Below are 24,951 nucleotides of genomic sequence, written 5' to 3' on the forward strand. Positions count from 1 at the left end.
CCATTAGCATGTGGCTGGATTGCAAGTGGAACAGCCAGGACAGGAACTGCTGCATGGGGATGCAGGTGTCACAGGTGGTGGCGCCACTGCTATGCCACAATGCCTGTCCTCGTCTGGAAAACAATAAATTGTCCATACTACACAAAGAGATTGAAAGATTCAATGTAGTCGTCACAAAACTACCAATTACATTCTCCAAAGAACAATAAGAAACAACTTTGAAATTCACATAGCAGCACCAAAGTCCTCAAATGGACAAATCAGACTTGAACAAAAATAATACAGCTGGAAGCACAAGAACACCAGACTTCAAGCCCTTCTACTATTCCAACAACACCGACATGATCCTGGCATGAAGACAGTCACAAAGATTAATTAACTGAGTAAAGATCGAAGAAATGAACCCAGCATCCACAGCCATCTTGCCGTGGACAAAGGTGCCCAAAACACACAGAGAAAGGACAGTGTCTCTACTAAATGGTGCCTGGAAGACTGCATGTCCACACGCAGATAACTGAACTGGGCCAATTCCCCACCCTATGCAATCATTTACTCAAAACAGATCAAAGATCTCAACGTAAGGTTGAAAAATAAGCGCTCAGATGAGATCACAGGGGAAACACCAAGACATCTCCATAGGCAATGGTTTTAAAAAGATCAAGAGAAAAGGAAGAAAACCAGACAAATGTGATTTTATCAGACTCAGAGGCTTCTGCACAGCAGGAAAAACAATCCACAGAATGAGAGACATACTGATAATCTGTTCATCTGACAAAGGACTACTATCCCTTACATGTAAAGAACCTGGAAAACTTAACAAGAATGCAAGCAATGCAGTTCAGAGCTGGGCGTTGAACAGGAGCAGACATTTTGCCCTTTGCTTTGCTTTCAAAACACACATTTGTCCCGATTCCACACGTGTGTGTGTTTGGCTCTCCACACCCAGGGAGATATCTGGAAAGAAAGGAGGATTTTTAATGGCAGATAACAAAAAAAAAAAAAAAAAGGATCCTCTAACAAAAAGTTACATGTGGAAATACACGTCCCACTAAAATAGCAGTTAGGGAATAGCGGCCAGGGAATCCAGAAAAATCACCTGGATCAACCAGTCAACAGCCTCTCCCTCTATAAATCAACACTCCATATGGCCCTCACTCCAACTTTCAGCTTGTTCAAGAGCTGCCCCTTGGATAGGAATTCAGACGTCCGTCAAAGAGAATTGTGGGTTTCCATCAGTGTAGCAGTGGTTGGTACTGGAATCCTGAGAAAGACCTTGTATACCTGAACACTGTGTCTACCACACTGCTAAGGCTGCACGTGACTGCTCATCATGGAAAGAGTCCATTTCTACGCCTCTGTAAGTGTGTGGCTGGATAGAAAGTGATCACTGCCATCCAGGAAGTCAGCCCAGAGTGTGAGTTCTGTGCAAAAATGACAAGAGCAAGGAAATCCCACAGGGATGGGACCTCCAGCATCAGTCATCCAGAGTGGAAGTGTGAGCCGACTTCACGGTGACGGCAAGAGCTGCAAGGCCACTTAACCTTTGTAAGTTCACCAACTGCCTGGAAGCAGACCTGAGGCAAACTGAAGGAAGCTACAGAGGGGCGTAAGGCACGACTTAGTCACATCGTCCCCAGCCTGGCCTCCTCGAGTGCAGCCAGGGGCCAGCCCTCAAGCACACATTCCCTGGCTAGGAAGGGCTGCCTCCCATTTCTCTCCTTGCAGAGTCCAGAGGAGGCTGCGGCCCCATAGCCCCCCGAGTTTGACAAACCTGTCCAGTGTGATTAAGCACTCTTCAGGCACTGAATCGCACGTCCATGTGGCTAAGAACAAAGACTGAAACCCGGTGGGGCTGCACCATGTCCCCAGGCCCCCAGTTCTCCTGGTTCAGTTTACTCACCCCTCTGTGGCTTGTTCTCAGCTGCGTGGCGGTCCCTGCCTTCGTCATTCTCCAGCCATTTTCATTCGTAGCCAAGGAAGGCCAGGCCTTCCTGTTCCCAGAACTTCCACCTCCACAGAAACGGGCTCACCAACCCTGGAAATTCGTTCACTTCCTGGTTAAAACCAATCCGGCCTCATGTCCCAGATGACAGCAGGAAGCAGCCAGACAGTGACGCCGTGTACACCTTTGAATCTTTAAATTCTAAGCAACGAGAGCCAACACAGAAACCATTCCTCCCGCTCAAGAAAACAGTGTAAGTTTGGCGAAAAAGCTTGCTGACACTACCCATCCCCAGGTGTTCTTGCAAATAAAGGGGCGGGGGAAGCTGATTGGATGCAGCCAAGCTCAGCAGCTAACACTTCTCACACTTCTCATTAAGGAGCTGCCTGCAATTCTGACTCAGCTGCATCAGGTTTGCTGCGCCCTTGGTGTTTTTTTTTTTTTTTTTTTTGGTCAGGCAGAGTGGCAGTGAGAGAGAGACAGAGAGAAAGGTCTTCCTTTGCCGTTGGTTCACCCTCCAATGGCCACCGCAACCAGCGCGCTGCGGCCAACACACCGCGCTGATCCGAAGGCAGGAGCCAGGTGCTTCTCCTGGTCTCCCATGAGGGTGCAGGGCCCAAGCACTTGGGCCATCCTCCACTGCACTCCCTGGCCACAGCAGAGAGCTGGCCTGGAAGAGGGGCAACCGGGACAGAATCCGGCACCCCGACCAGGACTAGAACCCAGTGTGCCGGCGCCGCAAGGCCGAGGATTAGCCTAGTGAGCCGCAGCGCTGGCCTTTGCTGCACCCTTGTAAAAGCAGGGCCAGGACCCTCACCATCTCCTTCCTGGCACAGAAATCCAACTCCATTATAATGATAAACGTCCAACAGCAGCCAACCTGAAACACATGCAGCACACACGACGACACAGATGGCAAAGAAACCTGCTCCTCCCTGAACCTGAGCAACCCTCCTGGGGACGTCCCATAAACTCAGGGAGCATATAAAACTTCCCTGGAAGTTAAAACCTTTAACTCCTGGCTCTTGCAGAAACCCGATTTCTGATTAAAGCCACCTTGTTCCTGAATTGTGCAATTTAAATTTAAATTGCTGCTCTCAGCTCACACTGTGGTGAGTGTGCTTCTGCTGGCAAAGGCATAGGACAAGAACCTCTGGGTTTTCTGCCAGTGTTGTCATTCCAAAGAAATGATAAGATGATGGATATGTTAATTATGCCCACTTGTGGCCAGCACTGTGGCTTAGCAGTTACAGCTGCCACCTGCAGTGCCGGCATCCAATATGAGTGCCGGTTCGAGTCCTGGAAGCTACATTCTGATCCAGCTCCCTGCTGTGGCCTGGGAAAGCAGTAGAAGATGGCCCAAGTCCTTGGGCCCCTGGCCCCATGTAGGAGACCTGGAGGAAGCTCCTGGCTCCAGATCAGCACAGCTCTGTCCGATGCAGCCATCTGGGGAGTGAACCAACAGATGCAAGACCTCTCTCTCTCTCTCCCCCCATCTCAGCCCCTCTGTATCTCTGCCTTTCAAATAAATAAATGAATACTTTAAAAAATTATCCTCACTTAATCATCTGACAAGGTTTATAGGCCGTGTACCACTATACTGTATGCCACATATATACAGCTATCTGTCAATTTAAAATAAGATAAAATGAATTTAAAATTGATTCTAAAGCTCCTATGAAGATTACAGAAAGCAACAGCTTACCTACTCTTCTCCAGTAACCGCCGGTTGTTGCACAAATTAGAAATCCATTGCACAGCATGGGACAAGGGCAGCTGGAGACTGCAGGCAGGGCCTGTGGCCACACCGAGGCTGCACTGTTGCAGAAGTGCTGTGAGGGCTCCCCCGTCACAGGCAGACGAGGGCAGCTGGAGACTGCAGGGCAGGGGCTGTGGCCACACCGAGGCTGCGCTGTTGCTGAAGTGTTGTGAGGGCTCCCCCGTCACAGGCAGACAGCCGAGCGATCAGTGCTGTCACGCATTCTTCAGTGACAGAACTTGGCAAACAACCAACATTCCAACGCCCTTAAAGGTAAAGGTAAAAATGATAGTGTGACTGATTTCTGACATGGCTCATCAGACTTACAGAACTTCACAAATGTCTCCCTTTTCCCATCCGACTTTGAGACTACGTTTTGCATGTTTGTCAGAAATGATCTGGTATGTGACATGGAACGTGGCAGTGCTGCTGGAGTGGTGAGGAGAGCTGTAGCAGGGCCCACAGCTGTCTTGGCTGCCAAGGTCTCGTCTGGTGCGAGGCACAGAATCCCCCTGAGAACATGCCTGGAGCTGGCTTGATCACTCCTTTACAATGTGCTTGTGTCATCTGTGTCTTGTTCTTCAAAATTCTGTCAGTTGGTACTTGAGCAAATCCAAGTTAACACAGTATTTTGGTTTTAGTCACTTTTTCTTTTTTGTTCCCCACTTTTCTACATTCAGTTTTGTTTTTGTTTTTTTTTTTTTCTTGCAGTTACTAACATTAAAGATAAGCCATTTTCTATACTCCCCAATGGCGCATCATATTGGCTGTAATATTAAGGTGAACAAATAATAAGTGATTTTGCAAGATCCCTGAAAAGTCAAGGAGGGGCAGAGTTTTTAGAGACGATCACTAATAAGATAAACACCCACTCAACACAGCATTAACCACCACAGCAATCAGACAACCATCGGTATGGAGGCCAGTAAGAGCATCAGTGAAATTCACTGGATCACATTGGGGGCCACAGGGCTCCCACAAATGAGAATGGATGGACAGTTCAGCCAACCATTGCTTTTTCTGTGTTTTAAGATTTATTTTTATTTGCAAGTCAGAGCTAGAGAGAGAGAGGAAGAGAGACACACAGAGAGAGAAATCTCCCATCTGCTGGTTCACTTCCCAGATGATCACAATGGCTTGGCTGTTTTTTTTTTTTCTTTCAGGGGAAAACATAAACATTGCACGTGTGTGTGTTCGGTTCACCATGCCCATGGAGATATTTGGAAAGAAAGGAGGACCAGCCAAAACCATTCAAACCCAACTGGTGACTGAACATGCATATTTGGTGGGCTGTAGAAGGACCAAACATGCTCAGATGCTGCCCAAGCCAATGCACTTCCAACTAGGGACAGCATATGCACATTTGGGGTTTCAAAGGTTGCCACATGAATGGCAGGTCCAAACCAGGGATGGCAATGGTGCCTATGTGTTTGTTGGCTCGAAGGCAGCCCAAGAATGAGCAGTCTCTGCCCAAGCCATTCCATATCCAACTGGGAACCGCACTTCTGTGTTTGGTGGATAACAGACATTCCAAGCATGGGCAGTGGCTGGCCCACACCACTGCTAATACAACAGGGGACCATGACTGTGGGTTTGGTGGCTCCAATGTGGCCCAAGCATCACAGTCACCACCCAAGCCATTGGACACCAACTGGGAACAGCACATGTGCGTTTGGTGACTCACAGGCTGCCTGTGCATGTGTAGTCACCACTCACGCATTGCAAATTGAACTGGGCCCATGCATGCACATTTGCTAACCCACAGGCCCAACCATCGCAAGTCCAGCTGGAGGCCAGGCATGCATGTGGTTGCTCACTTGGGACCACAGCATGCAGCCACTGGAGTAATGGAGGCCTGTGTGAGTCAAGTGCTTGTCCCCTCAGAAGCCTCTGCATGCACCTTTGCAAACACCACAGGGGACTGAACATGCACATTCGGTGGCTAATAGGGAGCTCATCCACATGCAGTCACACAGTCGCCCTCCATGCCATTGCAAATTCAACTGGGGACAGCACATGTGCGTTGTGTGGCTCACAGACTGCCCATGCATGTGAAGTGCCTGATCGATTCAATGCAAACACAACTGAGAACTACAAATGCATGTTTGGGGGGCTCAGAGACCCACACACGTGCAATTGGCAGCCCAAGACATTGCAAATTCAACTGAGGACCAGGCACGCAAGTGCAGTGGCTCACTGGGAACCACAGCATGCAGAGTGACCAGAGTAATGGTGGCCTGTGCAAGTCAAGTGGCTGTCCCCACCAGGAGCCTCTGCCTATGCCTTTGCAAATCCAACTGGGGACTGCACATGCACTAACGGTCGGCAGCAGCACCCACAGTGACACTCCTAACTGCAGCCTACATGCGCAGTGGCCACACCCACGAGAGGAAGGTGCATGCATCATTGTAAATCCAATAGGGACTGCACATGCACATTTGGTGGCTCACAGGTGGCCCACCCATGTGCAGTGGCCAGCCCAATCCATTGCAAATCCACCTGCGGGCAGACAAATGAGAGCCAGCACATTCAAAGTGGAGATCCCACCTGCAGACTACCCACGAGCCACTGTGAATCCAACTGGGGACTATGCATGCCCATGTGGCTGCTCACAGGTGACCCAGCATGCACAGCGATCAGCCTAATGGCAGCCTGCACATGTGCAGTGGCCGTCCTCACCACAGGCCCCTGCATGACACCTGGCAAATCCAACTGGGAAACACGCATGCTCAGTTGGTGGCTCCCCTGGGAACCAAGCATACACAGTGACCAGCCTAACAGCACCTGCACATGGTAAGGGGCCATCCCCACCAGAAGACCTTACAAGGTGCGTGCAAACCCAACAGGAGATTGCACATGTGCATCTGGTGACTCTCAGGCAGCCCACGCATGTGTAGTTGACACCAAGCCATTGCAAATCCAGCTGGGGACCGAGCATGCACTTTTGGTGGCTCATATGTGGCCCAAGAATGTGCACTGACATTCCTAATTGTGGCCAGCACATGCCCAGTAGCTTGCCCCACCAGAGCAAGGCCCACACATAACTGGAAATCCAACTGGGGACTGCGCATGCGTGTGGCTCACAGGCAGCCAAAGCATGAGCAGTTGCCGTCAACGGCCTGCAAATCCAACTGGGGACAGCACATGCGTGTCTAGGGACTCAAAGCTGCCACACACACGCAGTGGGCAGCCCAAGCCATTGCAAACCCAACTGGTGACCATGCACGTGCATCTGTTTTCTCACAGGCTGCCCACACGTTAGCAGTGACCGGCTGAAGCCACTGCAAACCCCACTGGGGATGCTGCACGCGGATTTGGTTGCTCACACACTGCCCGTGCATGTGCAGTGGCTGCCCAAGGCACTGCAGATCCAACAGGGGACCTCCCATGCGAGTTTGGTGGCTCAGATAGGCCTGAGCATGCGCAGTCACCACCCATTTGCCACTGCAGATACAACCAGGGCAAACCCAGTGACTGTCAGCTCATTCAAAGCACCTATCCCCATGCGTAGACTCTGTGTGGGCCATTGCAAATCCAACTGGAGGACCAGACATGAGCACTGGATGTCTCTCAGGTGACCCACGCCTGCAGTGACCAGCATAATGGCAGCATGCAGGTATGCAGTGGCCATCCCCAACACAGGACACTGTGTGAGCCATTGCAAATCCAACTGGAGGACCAGACATGAACACTGGATGTCTCTCAGGTGACCCACGCCTGCAGTGACCAGCATAATGGCAGCATGCAGGGTGCAGTGGCCATCCCCAACACAGGACCCTGCATGAGCCACTGTGAATCCAATTGGAGGACCAGACATGAACACTGGATGTCTCTCAGGTGACCCACGCCTGCAGTGACAGCATAATGGCAGCATGCAGGGTGCAGTGGCCATCCCCAACACAGGACCCCATGTGAGCCATTGCAACTCCAACTGGGGACAGCACATGCACACTGAGTGGCCAACCAGCAGCCTGCCCTTTTGCAGCAACACGCCTAATTGCAGCGTGCACATGCGCATTAGCTGTTCCCAACAGAGGAAGGCACAGGCATCATTGTATGTCCAACTGGGGACCTTAACTCTAACCCCAACTCTAACATCCTGACCCTCCACCCAACCCCAACCCCTAACCTGAATCCTAAACCCTAACAGTAAACCATAACCCTAATCTTAACCTCCAACCTCTAACCCCTAATCCTAATCCCAGCCCTAATCTTGAACCCCACCTCTCATCCTAACACAAACCCTAAACCCTGCTTCTAAAACCCTAAACCCCAAACTGTATATCCTAATCCTAACCTTCACCCTAAACCATGACACTCCACCTCTAACCCTAATCTTAATCTTGACCTCACACATAACCTCCAATTCTATTTTTTCCTTGATGCTACTTTCTAGCTCTTAAAATCAATCTGAGTGCTGGCACTGTGGCGTAGTAGGTTAAGCATCCGCCTGCAGTGCCAGCATTCCATATGGGCACTGGTTTGAGACCCAGCTCCTACCCTTCCAAAACAGCTCCCTGCTAATGGGCCTGAGAAAAGAGCAGAAGATGGTTCAAGTCCTTGGGCCCCTGCACCCACGTAGGAGACCTTGAAAGAAGCTCCTGGCTCCTGTCTCCCGATCAGCCAGCTCCAGCCATTGCAGCCATTTGGGGAGTGAACCAGTGGATAGGAGACCTCTCTCTCTGCCTGTAACTCTGCCTCTTGGAGCAAATAAATAAATTTGTAAAAAACCCAATCTGTTCACCATGACATTGTGAAACTCAAATCCCTATTGCTTGTGTGATAACTTCAACACAAAATCAAGCCCATCCCCCACATTACAACCTCAATCACCTGACATCACATGACAGAAAACTGTTATAAATGCACACCCAAAAACCTTCCACAACAAACTTAAAGCAATAGCACATTAAAGCATCACATGCTAGATTAAGATATCTTTCAGAAAATCAAGGTTGAACAGAACACTCATCCATGTGAAACATCACATTCACAGAATAATGAAAAGCTCCACCTGATCATCCCACCAGATGCAGAAACAGCTTCAATAAATCCACAACCACGTAGTGATGCTTAAAAGTGCCCACTGATCAGATAAAGAAGGGAACTTCCAGGCCTGGCATTGGGTGCTGCAGGTGCAGCTGAGGCTTGCCATGCCCGCACCCATGTGGGGGTGCTGCTTTGATTCCCAACCTTTCCACACGTGTGACCCAGCTTCCTGATAATGTTCCTGGGAGGCAGTGGGTGAGGGCTCACGTATTTGGGTTCCCACCACTTACAGTGGGAGACCCAGATGGAGTTCCAGACTCCGGGCTTCAACCTGGCAGCATCCTGGCTTTTGTGGCCATTTGGGGGAATGGTTCAGGGTAGGCAAAAACCTCTCTCTCTCTCTCTCTCTCTCTCTCTCTCTCTCTCTCCTTCCCACCCTCTCTTTCAATCCAAGGCATAAATCTTTTAAAAAGAGAATGAATTCTGGAGAGAATTTCAACAGGACAGAGTGTTTGGGCAAACCACAGAGCAAACATCACACTCGGTGATGCTCCCTGAAAGCTGTAGGCCTGAGCTGAGGGGCAGGGCAGGGACGGGACACCCACGTCCCCTGTGTGTTCAACACCACACTGCACGTTCTCTGCAGAGCAATGAGGCAACAGGAAGAAAGATCACACTAAGGAGTACATAACACAGCATCAGAGCTGGTAAACCCGCCCAGGGAAGTGAACACCACAGCCCCAACACACAAAGACCCACCCCACACCAGGAATGAGCAATCAGGAGAGTAAATTTTAAAACTGAATCTTAAACGATGTCAACCCCAATAACATGATGGAGAATAAATCTGGTGTTGGGGCAAGACTCACTCCCTGAAGATTATAAGTTATTACCGAATGATATTAAAGAAAACCAAAATAAATCCCACATGGGCGCCAGGTACTAGTCCCGGTTGCTCCTCTTCCAGTCCAGCTCTCTGCTGTGGCCTGGGAAGGCAGTGGAGGATGGCCCAAGTGCTTGGGCCCCTGCACCCCATGGGAGACCAGGAGGAAGCACCTGGCTCCTGGCTTCAGATTGGCACAGCGCCAGCTTCTAGCAGCCATTTGGGGAGTGAACCAACGGAAGGAAGACCTTTCTCTCTGTCTCTACCTGTCAAATAAATAAATAGAAAAAAAATTTTTAAATAAATAAATGTGAAGACACATCAACCTCACCCAACAGAACACTTAAAACTGATTGTGGACCCACAAAGCAAAGCAAGCTGCAGGTTCAACGCGATCCTTTCACTACCTCTAAGATCGGGGCCACACAGGGGGAAAATCACCCTAACATCCACAGGGAACTTCCAGGGTCAAAGCACCCTGCAGAAACACACTAAGGAGATTCACACTTCTCGCTTTCGAATCTTAACACAAAGCAATGATAGTCAAAGTGTGATGCGGGCAAACTGGACCCACACTGGAGGAGGAAACGCCTGCGCCAGTACCGAATGGGCGCCCCCTGGCTGCCACGGGGCGCGGCACAGGAACTCCGCACGCTCTCCGCAGCGCCTGGGCGCCCCCTGGCGGCAGTCCCCCTGATCCCGCAATTCACGGCTCTGGCCATTCCAAGCCCTGACTGGAGGGAGATTCAGCTGGAGACAGAGCCCACCGCCCTGGCCATGACAGGAATGGATGGAGATAAGGAGTCAAAGTTCAAGGTCATACATAAAAGTCATTTGCTTTGGTCTACATCAGTAATGATGTATAAGAAAAATTGAAATTTGAAAACTGCAATATGAAAATTTTAAAAAGTAATACCTTCAACAATTCCACTGCATAAAATGGATGTCCGTAAAGCAAAAAAATCTTTAAAAAGCATAAACATGTATTCAGAAAACCTTGACACGCTGTTCAAAGAAACCAAATGAAATACAGATCAAGGCAAATATTCATTATTCAACTCAATGTTGTTAAGAAGAAAATTCCTTTTTAATTTTTTAAAAGATTTATTTATTATTTATTTGAAAGGCAGAGTTACAGAGAGATCTTCCATCTGTGGGTTGACTCCCCAAAATGGCTTCAACGGCCAAAGCTGGGCCAGGCCAAATCCAGGAGCCAGGGGCTTCTTCCAGGTCTCCCAGATGGGTGCAAGAGCCCAAGCACTTGAGCCATCTTCCACTGCTTTCCCAGGTGCATTAGCAGGGAGTGGAGCAGCTGGGCCTCACACTGGTGCCCATAGGAGATGCCAGTGTAGCAGGTGGCAGCTTTACCTGCTACATCACAATGCCGGCCCTGAAAATTCTTTCAACTTTGACACAGAAACTAAATGAAACCACAGATTCCCAGGAAACTGCATCAAATTCCAGAACAGATGATACCTGCTTGAAGAAGTCCAGCTGTTAAAAACTAGCACATCTGGATCCCTGGATCCCAACGGTTAACATGGAGCCATGGTGATGGCGTGAATGAGACGCTAGTGATGGAGTGGACTGTGGTGGAATGAGGAGGCCATGCCAAGATGGCCGTTGGCAAGCGAGCGTCAGTTACTCAGGAATGGCTTTGAAACCCACCTGGCAACAGAGCCTGCCTGGCAACAGGCTGTGACTGGATGGCTTTGGAAACTGCCTGGCAACAGGCTGTGATTGGTTGGGGCATAGACCGCCCCCTAGACCGCCCCTTGACCAGATTGGCTGGTCTTGGCTATATAAGCTGTTGTACTAACTGAAATAAATGAGTCTGCGGGCTGCTCACCTCTGGCCTGCTTTCACCGACTTCCAGGGTCTGTGTGGTGACTCTGCGCCTCTTGCCCCCACCACGCTCCTCATCTCAGAAACGAATCCACTGCAACACTGTTGAGAAATCAACTGCAGCATCGGACAGATGGATAAGTAGAGGTGAATGCAGGGCCCCAGACAGACCAGGGCAAAAGCAGCCAACTGTCAACAGGACAAGGCAACTCAACAGAAAAGGAATGTCTACGCCACAGCTGGTGAAGGGACAGCTGGAAACCATGTGGGAAAAACAGAAACACACCTTAGAACATTCAACAATTCACTCAAAGTGAACCATGTGCTTATATTTAAAATGTGACCATAAAAATCCTAGAATAAAATGAATATGTACATGTATTTCATGATAAGTTTCTAAGTGCAAGCCTAAAAACCAACCCATGGGAGAAAATAACTGACAATGCAGACTTTGTTAGAACTAAACTCTGCTCTGTGGGGGTGGATGTTGTGGCTCCATGGGTTAATTCACCACGTGGGATGTCAGAATTTCATGTCCAAGTGCCTGGTTCAGGTCACAGCTACTCGACGCTTCCAATCCAGATTCCTGCTAAGGCACCTGAGAGGCAGAAGGTGCCCAAGTGCTTGGGTCCCTGTCACCCAAGTGGGAGACCTGGGTGGAGTTTCTGGTTCCTGCCTTCAGCCTGGCCCAGTCCCAACTGTTGCAGGCATTTGGGGAGTGAATCAGCAGATGGAAAAGCTCTCTCTCTGCCCAGCTATGTGTGTCTGCCTTTCAAATAAATAAATCTTTTAAAACTTGTATTTTTTAAAGGTTTAACAGGACCTGTTCCTGAATACACGGCTCTCTTGCTCTCTCTCTCTCTCTTGATCTTTCTCTCTTGCGCTTTCCTTCTCTCTCTTTTTCCCTCTTCACCTCTTCCCTCCAGTCTGTCAGGTTTCCCCACCAATCAATCCTTTCCCTTACTCTGGTGTTTGGTGTTTTGTGGCAGCCATGTAGTAAACCACTGCACCACAATGCCAGCCCTGCTTAACTGTATTTTCTTTTCTTTTTTTTTTAATATTTTTTATTTAGTTAGTTGAGAGGTAGAGTTACAGACAGTGAGAGGGAGAGACAGAGAGAAAGGTCTTCCATCCGCTGGTTCACTCCCCAATTGGCCGCAATGGCCGGAGCTGCACCAATCCAAAGCCAGGAGCCAGGAGCTTCCTCCAGGTCTCCCATGCGGGTGCAGGGGCCCAAGGACTTGGGCCATCTTCTACTGCTTTCCCAGGCCACAGCAGAGAGCTGGATGGGAAGAGGAGCAGCTGGGACTCGAACTGCCACCCACGTGGGTGCCAACACCACAGGCGGAGGATTAACCTACTGCGCCACAACGCTGGCCCCTAAAACTTCCATTTTGAAAAATACTATAAAGCAAACAAGAGGACAAGCCACAGACTGGGAGACATCACTAAAACAGGCATACCTTGAAAAATAGTGTCCAAAACACAATAAGAAGATGTAAAAATCAACGAGAAAGCAAACTACCAAATTACAAATGAGGAAGACCTAACAGACACCTCACCACAGAGGACATGCAGGTGTCAAACAAGCTTGCAAACTAAGGCTCAACGTCACCTTCCATGAGGAAGAAAAGTCACACGACAATGTAGCCCTGCGCCCTGATGCATCAGCTGCCGTGAAGGGTGTGGAACAGGGGCTCGCACTAGCTCACCGCTCTGGAAAGCAGCCTGGCAGCTCTCCAAAGCTAAACATGGTCTCAATAGATGATCCAACACTCATGTCCTAAGAAGTTAGAGGGGCCAGCACTGTGGCACAGTGGGTTAAAGCCCTGGCCTGAAGCACCGGCATCCCATACGGGCACCGGTTCTAGTCCTGGCAGTTCTACACGTAACAGCCAAATCCTTGAAGCTGTCAGTGGTCCCTCCAATGCATGGGTGACAAGTGCACAGTGCTTCCCTGAGGAGTCAACGGGCAAACGGACGCTCTCTGTGTCTGTCCCTGTGCCACTCAAATAAACACATGTTTAACAAACATACACCACCCACGCCTCCTTCCCAGAGTTAACTGGGTGGGGGAATTTGGCCGGAGCGGAGTGGGCAGGAAAACAGCAGCAATGGAAAATCCCCCCCTTCAGAAAGTTCCATTGCATGCAAGTTGACAGGGGCTCAGCTCCCCGGCCTATCCCTGCCCAAGGGGACAGGACACCCTGCTCTGACCACACCGCCTGAGGGCACGGGCCATCCTGCTCTGACCACACCACCCGAGGGCACGGGCCATCCTGCTCTGACCGCATGTGCAGTTCTCACACTGCTTCCTCCAGGACCGGGAAACTTGGCCAAATCATTGAAACGTGCAAGGGGCCAGCAAGCCCTCTGTGCCTCTCGGGAGACCCTCAGGGAATGCTGGGGCTGCCGTCTCTATTCCGGATAAAGCCCTGTAACTCACTGAGCTACACATGAACAAAACACACACCTCCCCTCCCGGGGAAACTGGCTCGGCCCAAGGAGCACCTGGCAGAGGCCACCGTGTGGGACACAGGTGACAAGAACCACCCAGTCATGCTCTCTACCACACAGTGGGAGATGCTGTAGGCACCTGACACAGACACTGGGAGATTCTCCTCCATGAGCCCCACAGGTGTAGGGTGTGTCCGGCAGAGGCCACCGTGTGGGACACCAGGTGACAAGAACCACCCAGTCAAGCTCTCTACCACACAGCGGGAGATGTAGGCACCTGACACAGACACTGACAGGTTCTCCTCTGTGAGCCCCACAGGTGAGGGTGTTAGGAAGGGCCACGCTAGACATGCAGCAGTGTCACGCACTAGGTCAGAGAGGGCAGCAGGGCAGGCTCATGGAGACGCAGCCAGGGAGCACGAGAAGGAATGGAAACACTGATGGAGGAACAGGCCTGGGGCGTGAGGGCGAGCAGAGGCCACAGCCAGGCGGTCGCTCTAGACAGCACTGGTGGTCACTACACGGGTCAACCCCTGCCCAGCCTGGGACTGACTCCTAGGTGTGCAGACGACACGTGCACAGGGCCAGCCTTACCCACAATCGCCCCGAGTGAGAACCACACGCCCACCCCCGGGGACTGGACAAGCAAACTGCAGTTATCCACACCACGGGGTTCGCTGAGCAATAGAGAGCCGTGGGGCACCAGCGACAGGGACGGAGTATATGACAGCAGCGTCTCCAACACGGCTGAGGGCGGAGGGCTGAGGAGCACAGAAGTGACAGCAGCGTCTCCAACACGGGCTGAGGGCGGAGGGCTGAGGAGCACGGGACGCTCGGCCCAGCGGTGCTGTGGTGTAGCTGGCAGAGCCCCAGCCTGTGATACTGGCATCCCATGTGGGCGCCGGCTTGAGTGCAGGCTGCTGCACTTCCGACCCAGCTCCCTAATGGCCTGGGAAAGCAGAAGATGGCCCAGGTACTCGGACCCCTGCACACATGTGGGGTACACAGAGGAAGCCCCTGGCTCCTGGCTTCGGATCAGCCCAGTTCCGGCCATTGCAGCCATTTGAGGCATGAACCAGCAAATGAAGGGCTTTGCTCTCTCTATGAAGCTCTGACTTTCAAATAAATAAATCAATTTAAAAAAAATTTCAGCCTCTATCGCACCAGGTGCTCCGAGGTAAGTTTACAAGCCTGGAGCGGGGGTGCAGGGTGGCTGCTGTTTCCTCTCATTTGAAGTCTCCTCGCAGTCTTACTTTTCTGTCACGGGCTTTTCTTTCTTTCCTTGTTGGCAAATTAAAATAGGAATTAATTAGGATGTTTGTGGGACCAGTGGCTGCTTCAGCTGGACTGGCTCTGAGCCTAACCAAACAGTGCGGATTCCAGCAGGAAATGCGGCCCCTCCCCACAATTCCAACCCCACCCCTCCAAGACCCTAAAATCATCTTCAGTCCAAAGAGAACCCACCCGCAGAGCCGCAAGCACCTAGGGTGGCCAGGGGTGCGCCCACAGCGCCATCTGCAGGGCGCACCATGAAGTTCACCTCCCACCAGGGACCAGCTGCCGGCTCTAGAAATTCCTGTAAGTTCCCAGGGCAAGAGCCAGGGTTCACGGGAAGCGGGACAAGGATCTAGGACAGAGTGCAGAGATCAAGGCCTGAGCACGTGGGACAGGAGAGCAGGTGTGTGGGGAAGCCCCTCCTGGGCAGAAGACACCCCAGCTCAGGGCAGCGGAGTCTGGGAGGAGAACGTGGGTTCCACCTGGACTCAGACACTCAGGGATCATTCTGCCAGAGGACCCAGGGGACTCCATCTCCCAGAGGGCCACGCGGAAGCCTAACTTAGAGGACTCCATTTCCCAGAGGGCTCCGCGGGCGCCCTGCCTTAGAACAGTCCATCTCCCAGAGGGCCCCCGGAAGTCCTGACCCAGGGGACTCCATCTCCCAGAGGGCCCCGCGGCCGCCCTGCCTTAGAACATTCAGTCTCCCAGAGAGCCCCGAAGGCGGGTCCCGCCTTGGGGGACTCCATTTCCCAGAGGGCCCCGTGGGTGTCCCACCTTGGAGGACTCCATTTCCCAGAGGGCTCCGCGGGCGCCCTGCCTTAGAACAGTCCATCTCCCAGAGGGCCCCCGGAAGTCCTGACCCAGGGGACTCCATCTCCCAGAGGGCCACGCGGAAGCCTACCTTAGAGGACTCTATTTCCCAGAGGGCCCCGCGGGCGCCCTGCCTTAGAACAGTCCATCTCCCAGAGGGCCCCCGGAAGTCCTGACCCAGGGGACTCCATCTCCCAGAGGGCCACGCGGAAGCCTACCTTAGAGGACTCTATTTCCCAGAGGGCCCCGCGGGCGCCCTGCCTTAGAACAATCCATCTCCCACAGGGCCCCCGGAAGTCCTGACCCAGGGGACTCCATCTTCCAGAGGGCCCCGCGGCCGCCCTGCCTTAGAACATTCAGTCTCCCAGAGAGCCCCGAAGGCGGGTCCCGCCTTGGGGGACTCCATTTCCCAGAGGGCCATGCGGAAGTCCCACTTTGGAGGACTGCATTTCCCAGAGGGCCCCGCGGCCGCCCTGCCTTAGAACATTCCATCTCCCAGAGAGCCCTGAAGGCGGATCCCGCCTTGGGGGACTCCATTTCCCAGAAGGCCACGCGGAAGTCCTGACCTAGGGACTCCGTTTCCCAGAGGGCCATGCGGAAGTCCTGGCTTAGAGAACTCCATTTCCCAGAGGTCCATGCGGAAGGCCTCCCTTAGAGGACTCCATCTCCCAGAAGGCCTCGTGGGCAGCCTAACGCGCCGGCCAAAGCCACGCAGCGGCGATTAGGGCCCCGCGCCCCGCAGGTCCCCCGGCCCACCCCCAGGGGACGCCACCCAACCCCGCCAGGCTCCCTCATCCCGTGGCACAGGCGCCGCTCGGCCCACCCCGGCTCCAGCCCTGAGCTGTCCCCGCGGCTGCGTGGACAGTTGCCGGGGTCGGGGGCGCACGCTCCGACGCGCCGCCGCCCACACCCCTCTTCCCGCCGGCGTGGAGTCGGGACGCGGGGCTGTCCGCGGCGCAGGCTGGAGCGGACACGGTGCGCGGACCAGAAGGAACGCACGGCCCGGCTCGGAAACGCGGCCACCACGGAGGGTTTGTGAGGGGCTCCTTGGGACCCGCCTCGCCAGATCGGGGGCGGCCCCCCACGGCGGCCCTCTGCCGCGTCGCAGGGGTGCCACGTCCGGCCGGCGACAGGGACCAGGACGCGGCCTTGGGCTCGGGGTGCTGCCCGCACCTCCCTCGCTGACGCCTGAGGCGGCGTGGCCGCTTGGCACGGCCCTCGCGTGTCCTCAGAACTCCCCGGGCCGGGCCGCGAAGCTGGAGACCCAGCCCGACCCGGGGCACCACCCGCATCTCTTCCTAAAACTGACACACGGGGCATCCGGAATGCAGGGACCAGAGGACATCGCTGTGCGGGGGACGCAGAAACTAACCCGAGTCCACACGCGGAGATTCCAAAGGCGAAATACACAATTCTAGAAAACGCAGAATCTATGTGGTCCTGGGTAGTCATGAACCTAATTCCAAAATTTATTTCGCAAAAGAGAGAAGATGCTAAAATGGACTTCATAAAACTGAATTTTCTACCCTGTGAGAGACCCGTGAGGACAGAGCCAGGCACAGAATGGGAGCAGAGCTGAGAACGTGTCGGGACAGGCATGGGGGAGGACGAGAACGTGTCTGGGCAGGCATGGATGGGTGAGGACGAGAACGTGTCGGGGCAGGCATGGATGGGTGAGGACGAGAACGTGTCGGGGCAGGCATGGATGGGGGAGGACGAGAACATGTCGGGGCAGGCATGGATGGGGGAGGACGAGAACGTGTCGGGGCAGGCATGGATGGGGGAGGACGAGAACGTGTCTGGGCAGGCATAGATGGGGGAGGACGAGAACGTGTCGGGGACGCCTCCGGTCATCGGGCTCTGGCACCCACGTGGGAGAACTGGCCTGCGCTCCTTCCCGGATTCAGCCCCGTCTGCGGGGTGAGTGAGCAGATGGGAGCTCTCTGTGATGTCTCTCTCTCACACACACACACACGTAGATGTTTAGGTGCGGGTGTCTGGTGCAGCGGTTAAAATGCCTCTTGGGGTGCGCCCTCACCCATACCAGAGAACCGAGTTCGAGTCCCCAGTTCTGCCTCTGAGCCGGCTTCCTGCTAAAGTGGATCCCGAGTCCCTGCTATACTCCTGGGACACCCAGCGTGAGTTCAAGGCTCCTGGCTTTAGCTTGGCCAAGCCCTGGCTGCTGCATGCATTTTGACAGTGAACTACCAGATCGAAACTCCCCCCACTCTGCCTTTTAACACATAAAATTAAAACATAAATATATATTTAAAAGAATTTATTCTTCAAATTACACAAATGACCCCTAATGGTAGAGCTAGAAACGTGCCATGGGATTCCAAATCCCTTTAAAGTGGTTTGTACAAATGCCATCTTACTAGTCCAAGTGATCAGTTTAAGTTCATAATTGATCATAATGATATGATTAAGTGTCAAAAAGATCACAAAATAAGACTAGTGTCTGCTAATAATAACTGATAGAATTAAAAAGGAGAGAATGATCCAACATGGGAAGCAGGATACACAGCAGACTCATAGTATGGCGGATATCCTAAACAGCACTCTTGCCTCAGAATCAGCCCTTAAGGCATTTGAATCCGGCTAAAAAGCCCATGAGAGGAGCCGGCGCCACGGCTCAATAGGCTAATCCTCCACCTAGTGGCACCGGCACACCGGGTTCTAGTCCCAGTCGGGGCGCTGGATTCTGTCCCGGTTGCCTCTCTTCCAGGCCAGTTCTCTGCTGTGGCCTGGGAGTGCAGTGGAGGATGGCCCAATTGCTTGGGCCCTGCACCCCATGGGAGACCAGGAGAAGCACCTGGCTCCTGCCTTCGGATCAGCACGGTGTGCCGGCCGCAGTGCTCTGGCCGGGGCGACCATTGGAGGGTGAACCAATGGCAAAAGGAAGACCTTTCTCTCTCTCTCTCTCCACTCTGCCTGTCAAAAAAAAAAAAAAAAAAAAAACGCGCCCATGAGAGTATTTCAGGCATGGAAAGCCAAGACATTGTGGGGAAAAAAAAAATTGACCTAAATGAAAGATCTCTGTGAGTGAGATCCCAGCAGAAAGAATGGACCATCAAAGAAGGAGGTACCTTTCTCTGAAGAGAGAGAGAACTTCCACTTTGACTATGGCCTTCTTCCAGGTCTCCCACATGGGTGCAGGAGCCCAAGGACTTGAGCCACCTTCCACTGTTTTCCCAGGTAGATTAGCAGGAACTGGATCAGAAGTGAAGCAGGGGCCAACGCTGTGGCATAGCGGGTAAAGCCATCGCCTGCAGTGCCAGCATCCTTTATGGATGCCGGTTCAAATCCCGGCTGTTCCACCTCCAATCCAGCTCTCTGCTACAGCCTGGGGAATCAGTGGAAGATGGCCCAAGTGCCTGGGCCCTTGCACCCACGTGGGAGACCCAGAAGAAGCTCCTGGCTTCAGATCCACCAGCTCCAGCTGTTGTGGCCATCTGGTGAATGAACCCGCAAATGGAAGACCTCTCTCTTTCTCTCTCTCTCTTCCTCTTTTTAACTCTATCTTTCAAATAAATAAATAAATCTTTAAAAAAAAAATAGTGAAGCAGCTTGGACTCTAGACGGCACCCATATGGGATGCTGGCATCACAGGCAGCAGCTTTACCTGCTACAGCAAAGCCAGCCCCACGCTCTGTGAACTTTATGAAGACCTCTGGTATCTAATGATAGTTGTCTATGTGACCTAATTATGACTAAATTGAATAATGCTTAATTCACAGATCTTAAGCTTTAGAAAAAGAGGCTGGGAAATGGTGACAGTAGTCTAAGTATTCACTGCATTTGGTAAAGTAGAACAAAACCTGAACTAATGAAAAACAAAAGAAAGTCGGTTTGCAAACAAGAAAAAGGGAAAAATACCTAGAAGTTAAGACACTGAAGTGCTTGGGCTTGATTCCAACCTCAGGCTCCTGACTCCGGCTTCCTGCTAACAGGCCCTGGTGGGGCCAGTAATGGTTCCTGCCACCCATATCGGAGACCTGGATTGAGGTCCCAAGACATGGATCTGGTACTGACCCATCCTGGCTGCTGCAGCCATTTGTGGGATCAATCAGCAGATGGGAATCCTCTGTCACCTCACAAAAAAAAAAAAAAAAAAAAAGAGAGAGAGATAAGAAATTTGAGATCATACAGTTTGGAAAACTCAAGCCTCGAAACATTTTTTAATTTAAGGTTGACAAGGTTGCATCTCCCAGCTCTTACAGAAAAATACACACTGATAAATAATTTGAGAATCAAGAACAAAACACTCGGGGCTGGCACTGTGGTGCAGCAGGTAAAGCCGCAGCCTGCATCCCATATGGGCACAGGTTCAAATCCTGGCTGCTCCACTCCTGATCCAGCTCTCTGCTGTGGCCTGGGAAAGCAGTAGAAGATGGCCCCTGCAACCACATGGGAAGACCCAGAGGAAGCTCCTGGCTCCTGGCTTCAGATCGGCTCAGCTCCAGCCATTGCAGCCAACTGGGGAGTGAACCTGCGGATGGAAGACCTCTCTCTCTCTCTGTCTCTCTGCCTCTCCTTCTCTTTCTGTGTAACTCTGACTTTCAAATAAATAAGTAAATCTTTTTAAAAAAAGAACAAAACATTCAGCCCCATGGTAATTTATTCAAAAGTTATAATCATGAAAACCACTCTTAAAATCTGTGAATGAATGCAGTTGGCCCCAGTAGATTATTTCAATTGCCTGAAATGGCCCAGAGGAAAGATGAAGAGTGCTGAGGTATTCCTAACATAGCATATAAAAACACGTTTGAAAATGGGAGAAAACCTGAGGTCTCAAAACCTTGAGAGCTAGCAGGAATCAAAAAGCTGTAATTCCTGGGTGGGTATCTGGTACAGTGGTCACACCGGCTCTGGGGATGGCCACATCCCACACTGGAGTGCCCACTCCTGATTCCAGCTTCATGCTAATGCATACATGAGAGTCAACAGCGATGGCACAAGTACCTGGGTCCCTGCCACTCATATGGGAGACCCAGACTGGGTTCCCAGCTCCTGGTTTCAGCCTGGCCCAGACCTAGCTGTTGTGAGTATTTGAGGGGTAAGCCAGCAGATAAGGGATTTCTTCCTCACCCCACAAAAATAAATAACATGTTTTTAAAAAGATATAATTCAAGGTACTTTTTTAATGGTTATACCATCAAAAAAAAAAAAAGACCTAAAAAGTAAAAAGTGATGATGGTTTAATATGTAGAGACTGTACTGTGGAAGACAATATGGAGATACCTCAAAAAGCTGAATACAGACCTACCATATAACCCAGCCATCCCACTCCTGGGAATCTATCCAAAGGAAATGAAATCAGCATATGAAAATGTTATCTGTACCCCCATGTTGCGGTCTCAGAATTAAAAATAAGGTGCAGGCACATGGCAGTTCAGACACCAGCTGGGACACCTGCATCCCATACAGGAGTGCCTGGATTCGAATGCTGCTCCACTCCCAATCCCAGCTTTTTACTCACACACCATGGGAGGCAGCAGGGAATGGCTCCGGTAAATGATCCCTGCTACCCACATGCGAGGCTCGGGCTGAGTTCCCAGCTTCTGGCTTCAGCCTGCTCAGTCCCTGCCATTGCAGGTATTTTCAGAATGAACCAGTAGATGGGAGCTCTCTCTCCCTAGCACATCTCTGCTACTCAAAAAAATTTTTTTTTAAATTCACAAAATGCCTTTTAGCCCAGTAAGCTTTTTGTTGATACGTCAGGCTGAGATACTTTGATAAGTACGGGGAAAAGAATCAAACTTCATGTCAAATGCAATTATAGCCTCAACACCAAATGTAGTTTCAAAAAGTGGAATAAAGGTCAACCAGATGAGTCTCCTGTCGGCACTAAGCTGTGTGAGTCACACAAAGAAACTACGGAGAGATCCTAAGACTGTTTAAATGTTTACATCCATGCGGGCACTGGATTGTGCACTTTCATAATGAACTTGCCAGCGACTGAAGTGTGACTCACCCTAGTTCTCCCATTCCAAACAGTGGAAAATAAGCTCACGGTAATTGGCTACAACACGTATGACTCTGAAGAATGGACTACCGCCACCAAGAGGGGAAATGTGTATTATAAACCCCTCTGGCTCACATACTCCATGGCAAGTGCTGGCAGGGGGAGGGGGAATAGCAGGCATGGTCAAGGCAGTCTTTAAACCAGGTTTGCTCAATGTTAACTGCAGTTGCTGAAACTGAAGCCAGAAACAGCATGAGTTTCTGAATGCATTATGGCAAAGCAGAAAACACTAGTGGAAAAGCCAGGGTAGTGGACATCTACACATCAGATGACCCCAGGAAACCCACTTGTTCCCTGAAACTCAGCTGGTTTCCGACCAGGCAGAAAATCTCCAGCAACCTTTCATAAGCTATCAGGGAGAACCATCAGGACAGACGCAACATCAGCCCATCTCTAAATCCTACTCTGGGTGACAGACGAGGACTGAGAGGGCTTGGGTTCTGGAAACAGTGAAGGCAGAAAGTAGAGCTAGTGTGTACACAGGGGCTCCGAGGAGTGACAGGTTACCCTCTGCTTCAGCCAACACCTTTAAGACCCCGCTAGTAACAGTCCCCGGCGCTTGCATACCCTTCTAAATCCACTCACTCACGTTTCCTTAAAAAAAAAAAATAAAATAAAATAAAAAAAAAAGGGGGGGGATTCTATTTGAGAGACAGTTACAGCAGACAGAGAGGGAGAGGTCTTCCAACCACTGCTTCGCTCCCCAAATGGCTGCAATGGCTGGAGCTGGGCTGATCCGAAGCCAGGAGCCAGAAGCTTCTTCCGGGTCTTCCAGGTGGGTGCAGGGGCCCAAGGACTTGGGCCATCCTCCACTGCTTTCCCAGGCCATAGAAGAGAGCTGGATCGGAAGAGGAGCAGCCGGGACTCGAACCAGCACCCATATGGGATGCCAGCACTGCAGCCGGAGCTTAACCTACTACACCACAGTGTGGCCCCCACACCTTTCTTCTGATCGTCCACACAAAATTCCAGTGTCACCAGGTCTATGGCAGTTCGTGGAGGCAGCAGAGGAACATCGCTCAGTCCTCGATCACGCTGGACAACACGTCAGTCATTGCTTGGCCTGTGCAAAGCTCCGATCCCTACCTCTGTGGGACTTCTCAGCGCTGCTCTGCAGTACGGCAAAAGCGTGGGAAGGAGACGGGGCCGCCATCCACGCCCCAAGTCTCCCCGGTGGAGCGCATTGCCCCTGGAAGGAAGGAGGGGACAGACATCACGTGAGGACCACAGAACCCGCACACCGGACGGCCCCACACTGAGGCTCAGTCTGCACACACTCCAGTGACTCCTCTGGGAACCGCACGCGTCACAGACGACTGACGTCACACAGGTCAGGGCCAGAGGTGTGCCCACGCCACTCCCAGCGTCTGATCGCGCGCAGCCATCACCGCTTCCTGGAAAAGACCGCCTGGGCGCGGGGCTCCAGGAACCACCGTCTGTCCACCCGCAGGCACGCCCAGGCGTCAGGCAGCGCAGGCCTCCTGACCCCGTCTCTGGCCCTCAGCACGGCCCCGACGCCCCCTCCCTTGGCTCCAGCCTGGCACTGCCCCGACGCCCCCTCCCCGCCCCCAGCCCTCAGCACGGCCCCGACGACCCTCCCAGGCTCCGGCCCTCAGCACCGCCCCGACGCCCCCTCCCCGCCTCCGGCCCTCAGCACCGCCCCGACGCCCCCTCCCCGCCCCCGGCCCTCAGCACCGCCCCGACGACCCCTCCCCGCCCCCGGCCCTCAGCACAGCCCCGGACGCCCCTCCCCGCCCCCGGCCCTCAGCACGGCCCCGACGCCCCCTCCCCGCCCCCGGCCCTCAGCACCACCCCGACCCCCCCTCCCCGCCCCCGGCCCTCAGCACCGCCCCGACGCCCCCTCCCGGCCCCCGGCCCTCAGCACCGCCCCGACGCCCCCTCCCCGCCCCCGGCCCTCATGACCGCCCAGATGACCCTCCCCGCCCCCAGCATCCCCACTACGAGGGTCGCCTCCTGGAGGGGTCCCCGTCGGGGCGCGCCGCGCCTCACAACCCATTCTGTTCCCATCCCGGGAGGCGCCCGCCCCGCGCCCAGGTCCTCCTCACCCACCTGCAGCGATGCACTTCAGCCCGAGTCCAATGGCGCGGGTAGACTGCGGCGACACACAACCTGACTCCAATGGCGCGGGTAGACAGCGGCGACACACGGAACTCTTGGACACATGCGCAGAAGGGACCGAGGCGCCTTCCTGTCGTCGCGTGATGATGACGTCACGGAAACCATGACTACATTTCCCACAAGCCCCTGCGTCCCGCCTACCCGCCAAAGGCGCCGCCCCGGTCTGTACCACGTGACGTCCGTGTGGCCGCTGAATCTACCCTAAATTGACGCATTCGTGTTGGGATGAAACGTGGTTTTCGACTGTGCGCGGAGCACGTGATAACCGAAGCAAGATTTGAGATTTGATTTTTACTTCTGGTGATTGTATTGCGTTCATAGAACCCACGTCTGCTTCCTACAGGTGCTGCCTAATGCGTGGGGAAAGCACGCATTTACTTTAAATTACTTTAAAGAGCTTAGGAAACTAAAAATAATCCAAAAAATAAAAACAAAACTTAGGAAACTAATACTCCTAAAAGCTCACTTCGGGGCTGGCGCCGTGGTAGCGGGTAAAGCCGCCACCTGCAGTGCCAGCATCCCATGTGGGCGCTGGTTCGAGCCCCGGCTGCTTCACTTCTGATCCCGCTCCCTGCTGTGGCCTGGGAAAGCAGTGGAAGATGGCCCAAATATTTGGGCCCTGCACCCACGTGGGAGACCCGGAAGTAGCTCCTGGCTCCTGGCTTTGGATCAGCGTAGCCCCGGCCACTGTGGCCATCTGGAGAGTGAACCAGCAGATGGAAGACACCCTCCCCCCCATAACTCTGCCTTTCAAATAAAGTAAATCTTTAAAAAAAAAAAAAAAAAAAAAAAAACCTTCTAAGTGAAAAAAGTTTGATTTT

At 52.5% G+C, this 24,951-nt stretch overlaps 1 protein-coding gene and 1 long non-coding RNA gene across 5 annotated transcripts in view; one reads left to right on the top strand and one right to left on the bottom strand.

Annotated features, from left to right (window-relative positions):
* LOC103347431 (uncharacterized) overlaps positions 1–24,918 on the bottom strand; it is a 211,894-nt gene extending 186,976 nt beyond the window's left edge. The window contains exons 1-6 of one of the 4 annotated variants that reach the window (XR_016225688.1): positions 24,062–24,918; positions 23,078–23,180; positions 19,843–20,057; positions 11,423–11,535; positions 3,648–3,967; positions 1,901–2,035 (exon numbers count right to left, since the gene is read on the bottom strand). Coding sequence is in view for 1 of the 4 variants with exons in the window: in XM_089320778.1 (XP_089176904.1) it covers positions 16,615–17,817 (1,203 nt within the window). In the remaining 3 variants the exon portion in view is untranslated. Of the gene's footprint in view, positions 1–1,900; positions 2,036–3,647; positions 3,968–11,422; positions 11,536–16,054; positions 17,818–19,842; positions 20,058–23,077; positions 23,181–24,061 lie in introns of those variants that run through there. The other 3 variants (XR_016225689.1, XR_016225690.1, XM_089320778.1) reach the window with 3 other exon arrangements.
* On the top strand, positions 17,772–20,564 carry LOC149120303 (uncharacterized). Its single transcript, XR_016225699.1, has 2 exons — positions 17,772–17,883; positions 20,325–20,564. It is a non-coding gene; the product is annotated as an uncharacterized LOC149120303 (long non-coding RNA).
* Positions 24,919–24,951: the final 33 nt, after the last annotated feature.

The sequence above is a fragment of the Oryctolagus cuniculus genome, chromosome 19, assembly GCF_051225735.1.
Source record: "Oryctolagus cuniculus isolate XC-2025 breed Fujian yellow rabbit chromosome 19, ASM5122573v1, whole genome shotgun sequence".
NCBI lineage: Eukaryota > Metazoa > Chordata > Mammalia > Lagomorpha > Leporidae > Oryctolagus > Oryctolagus cuniculus.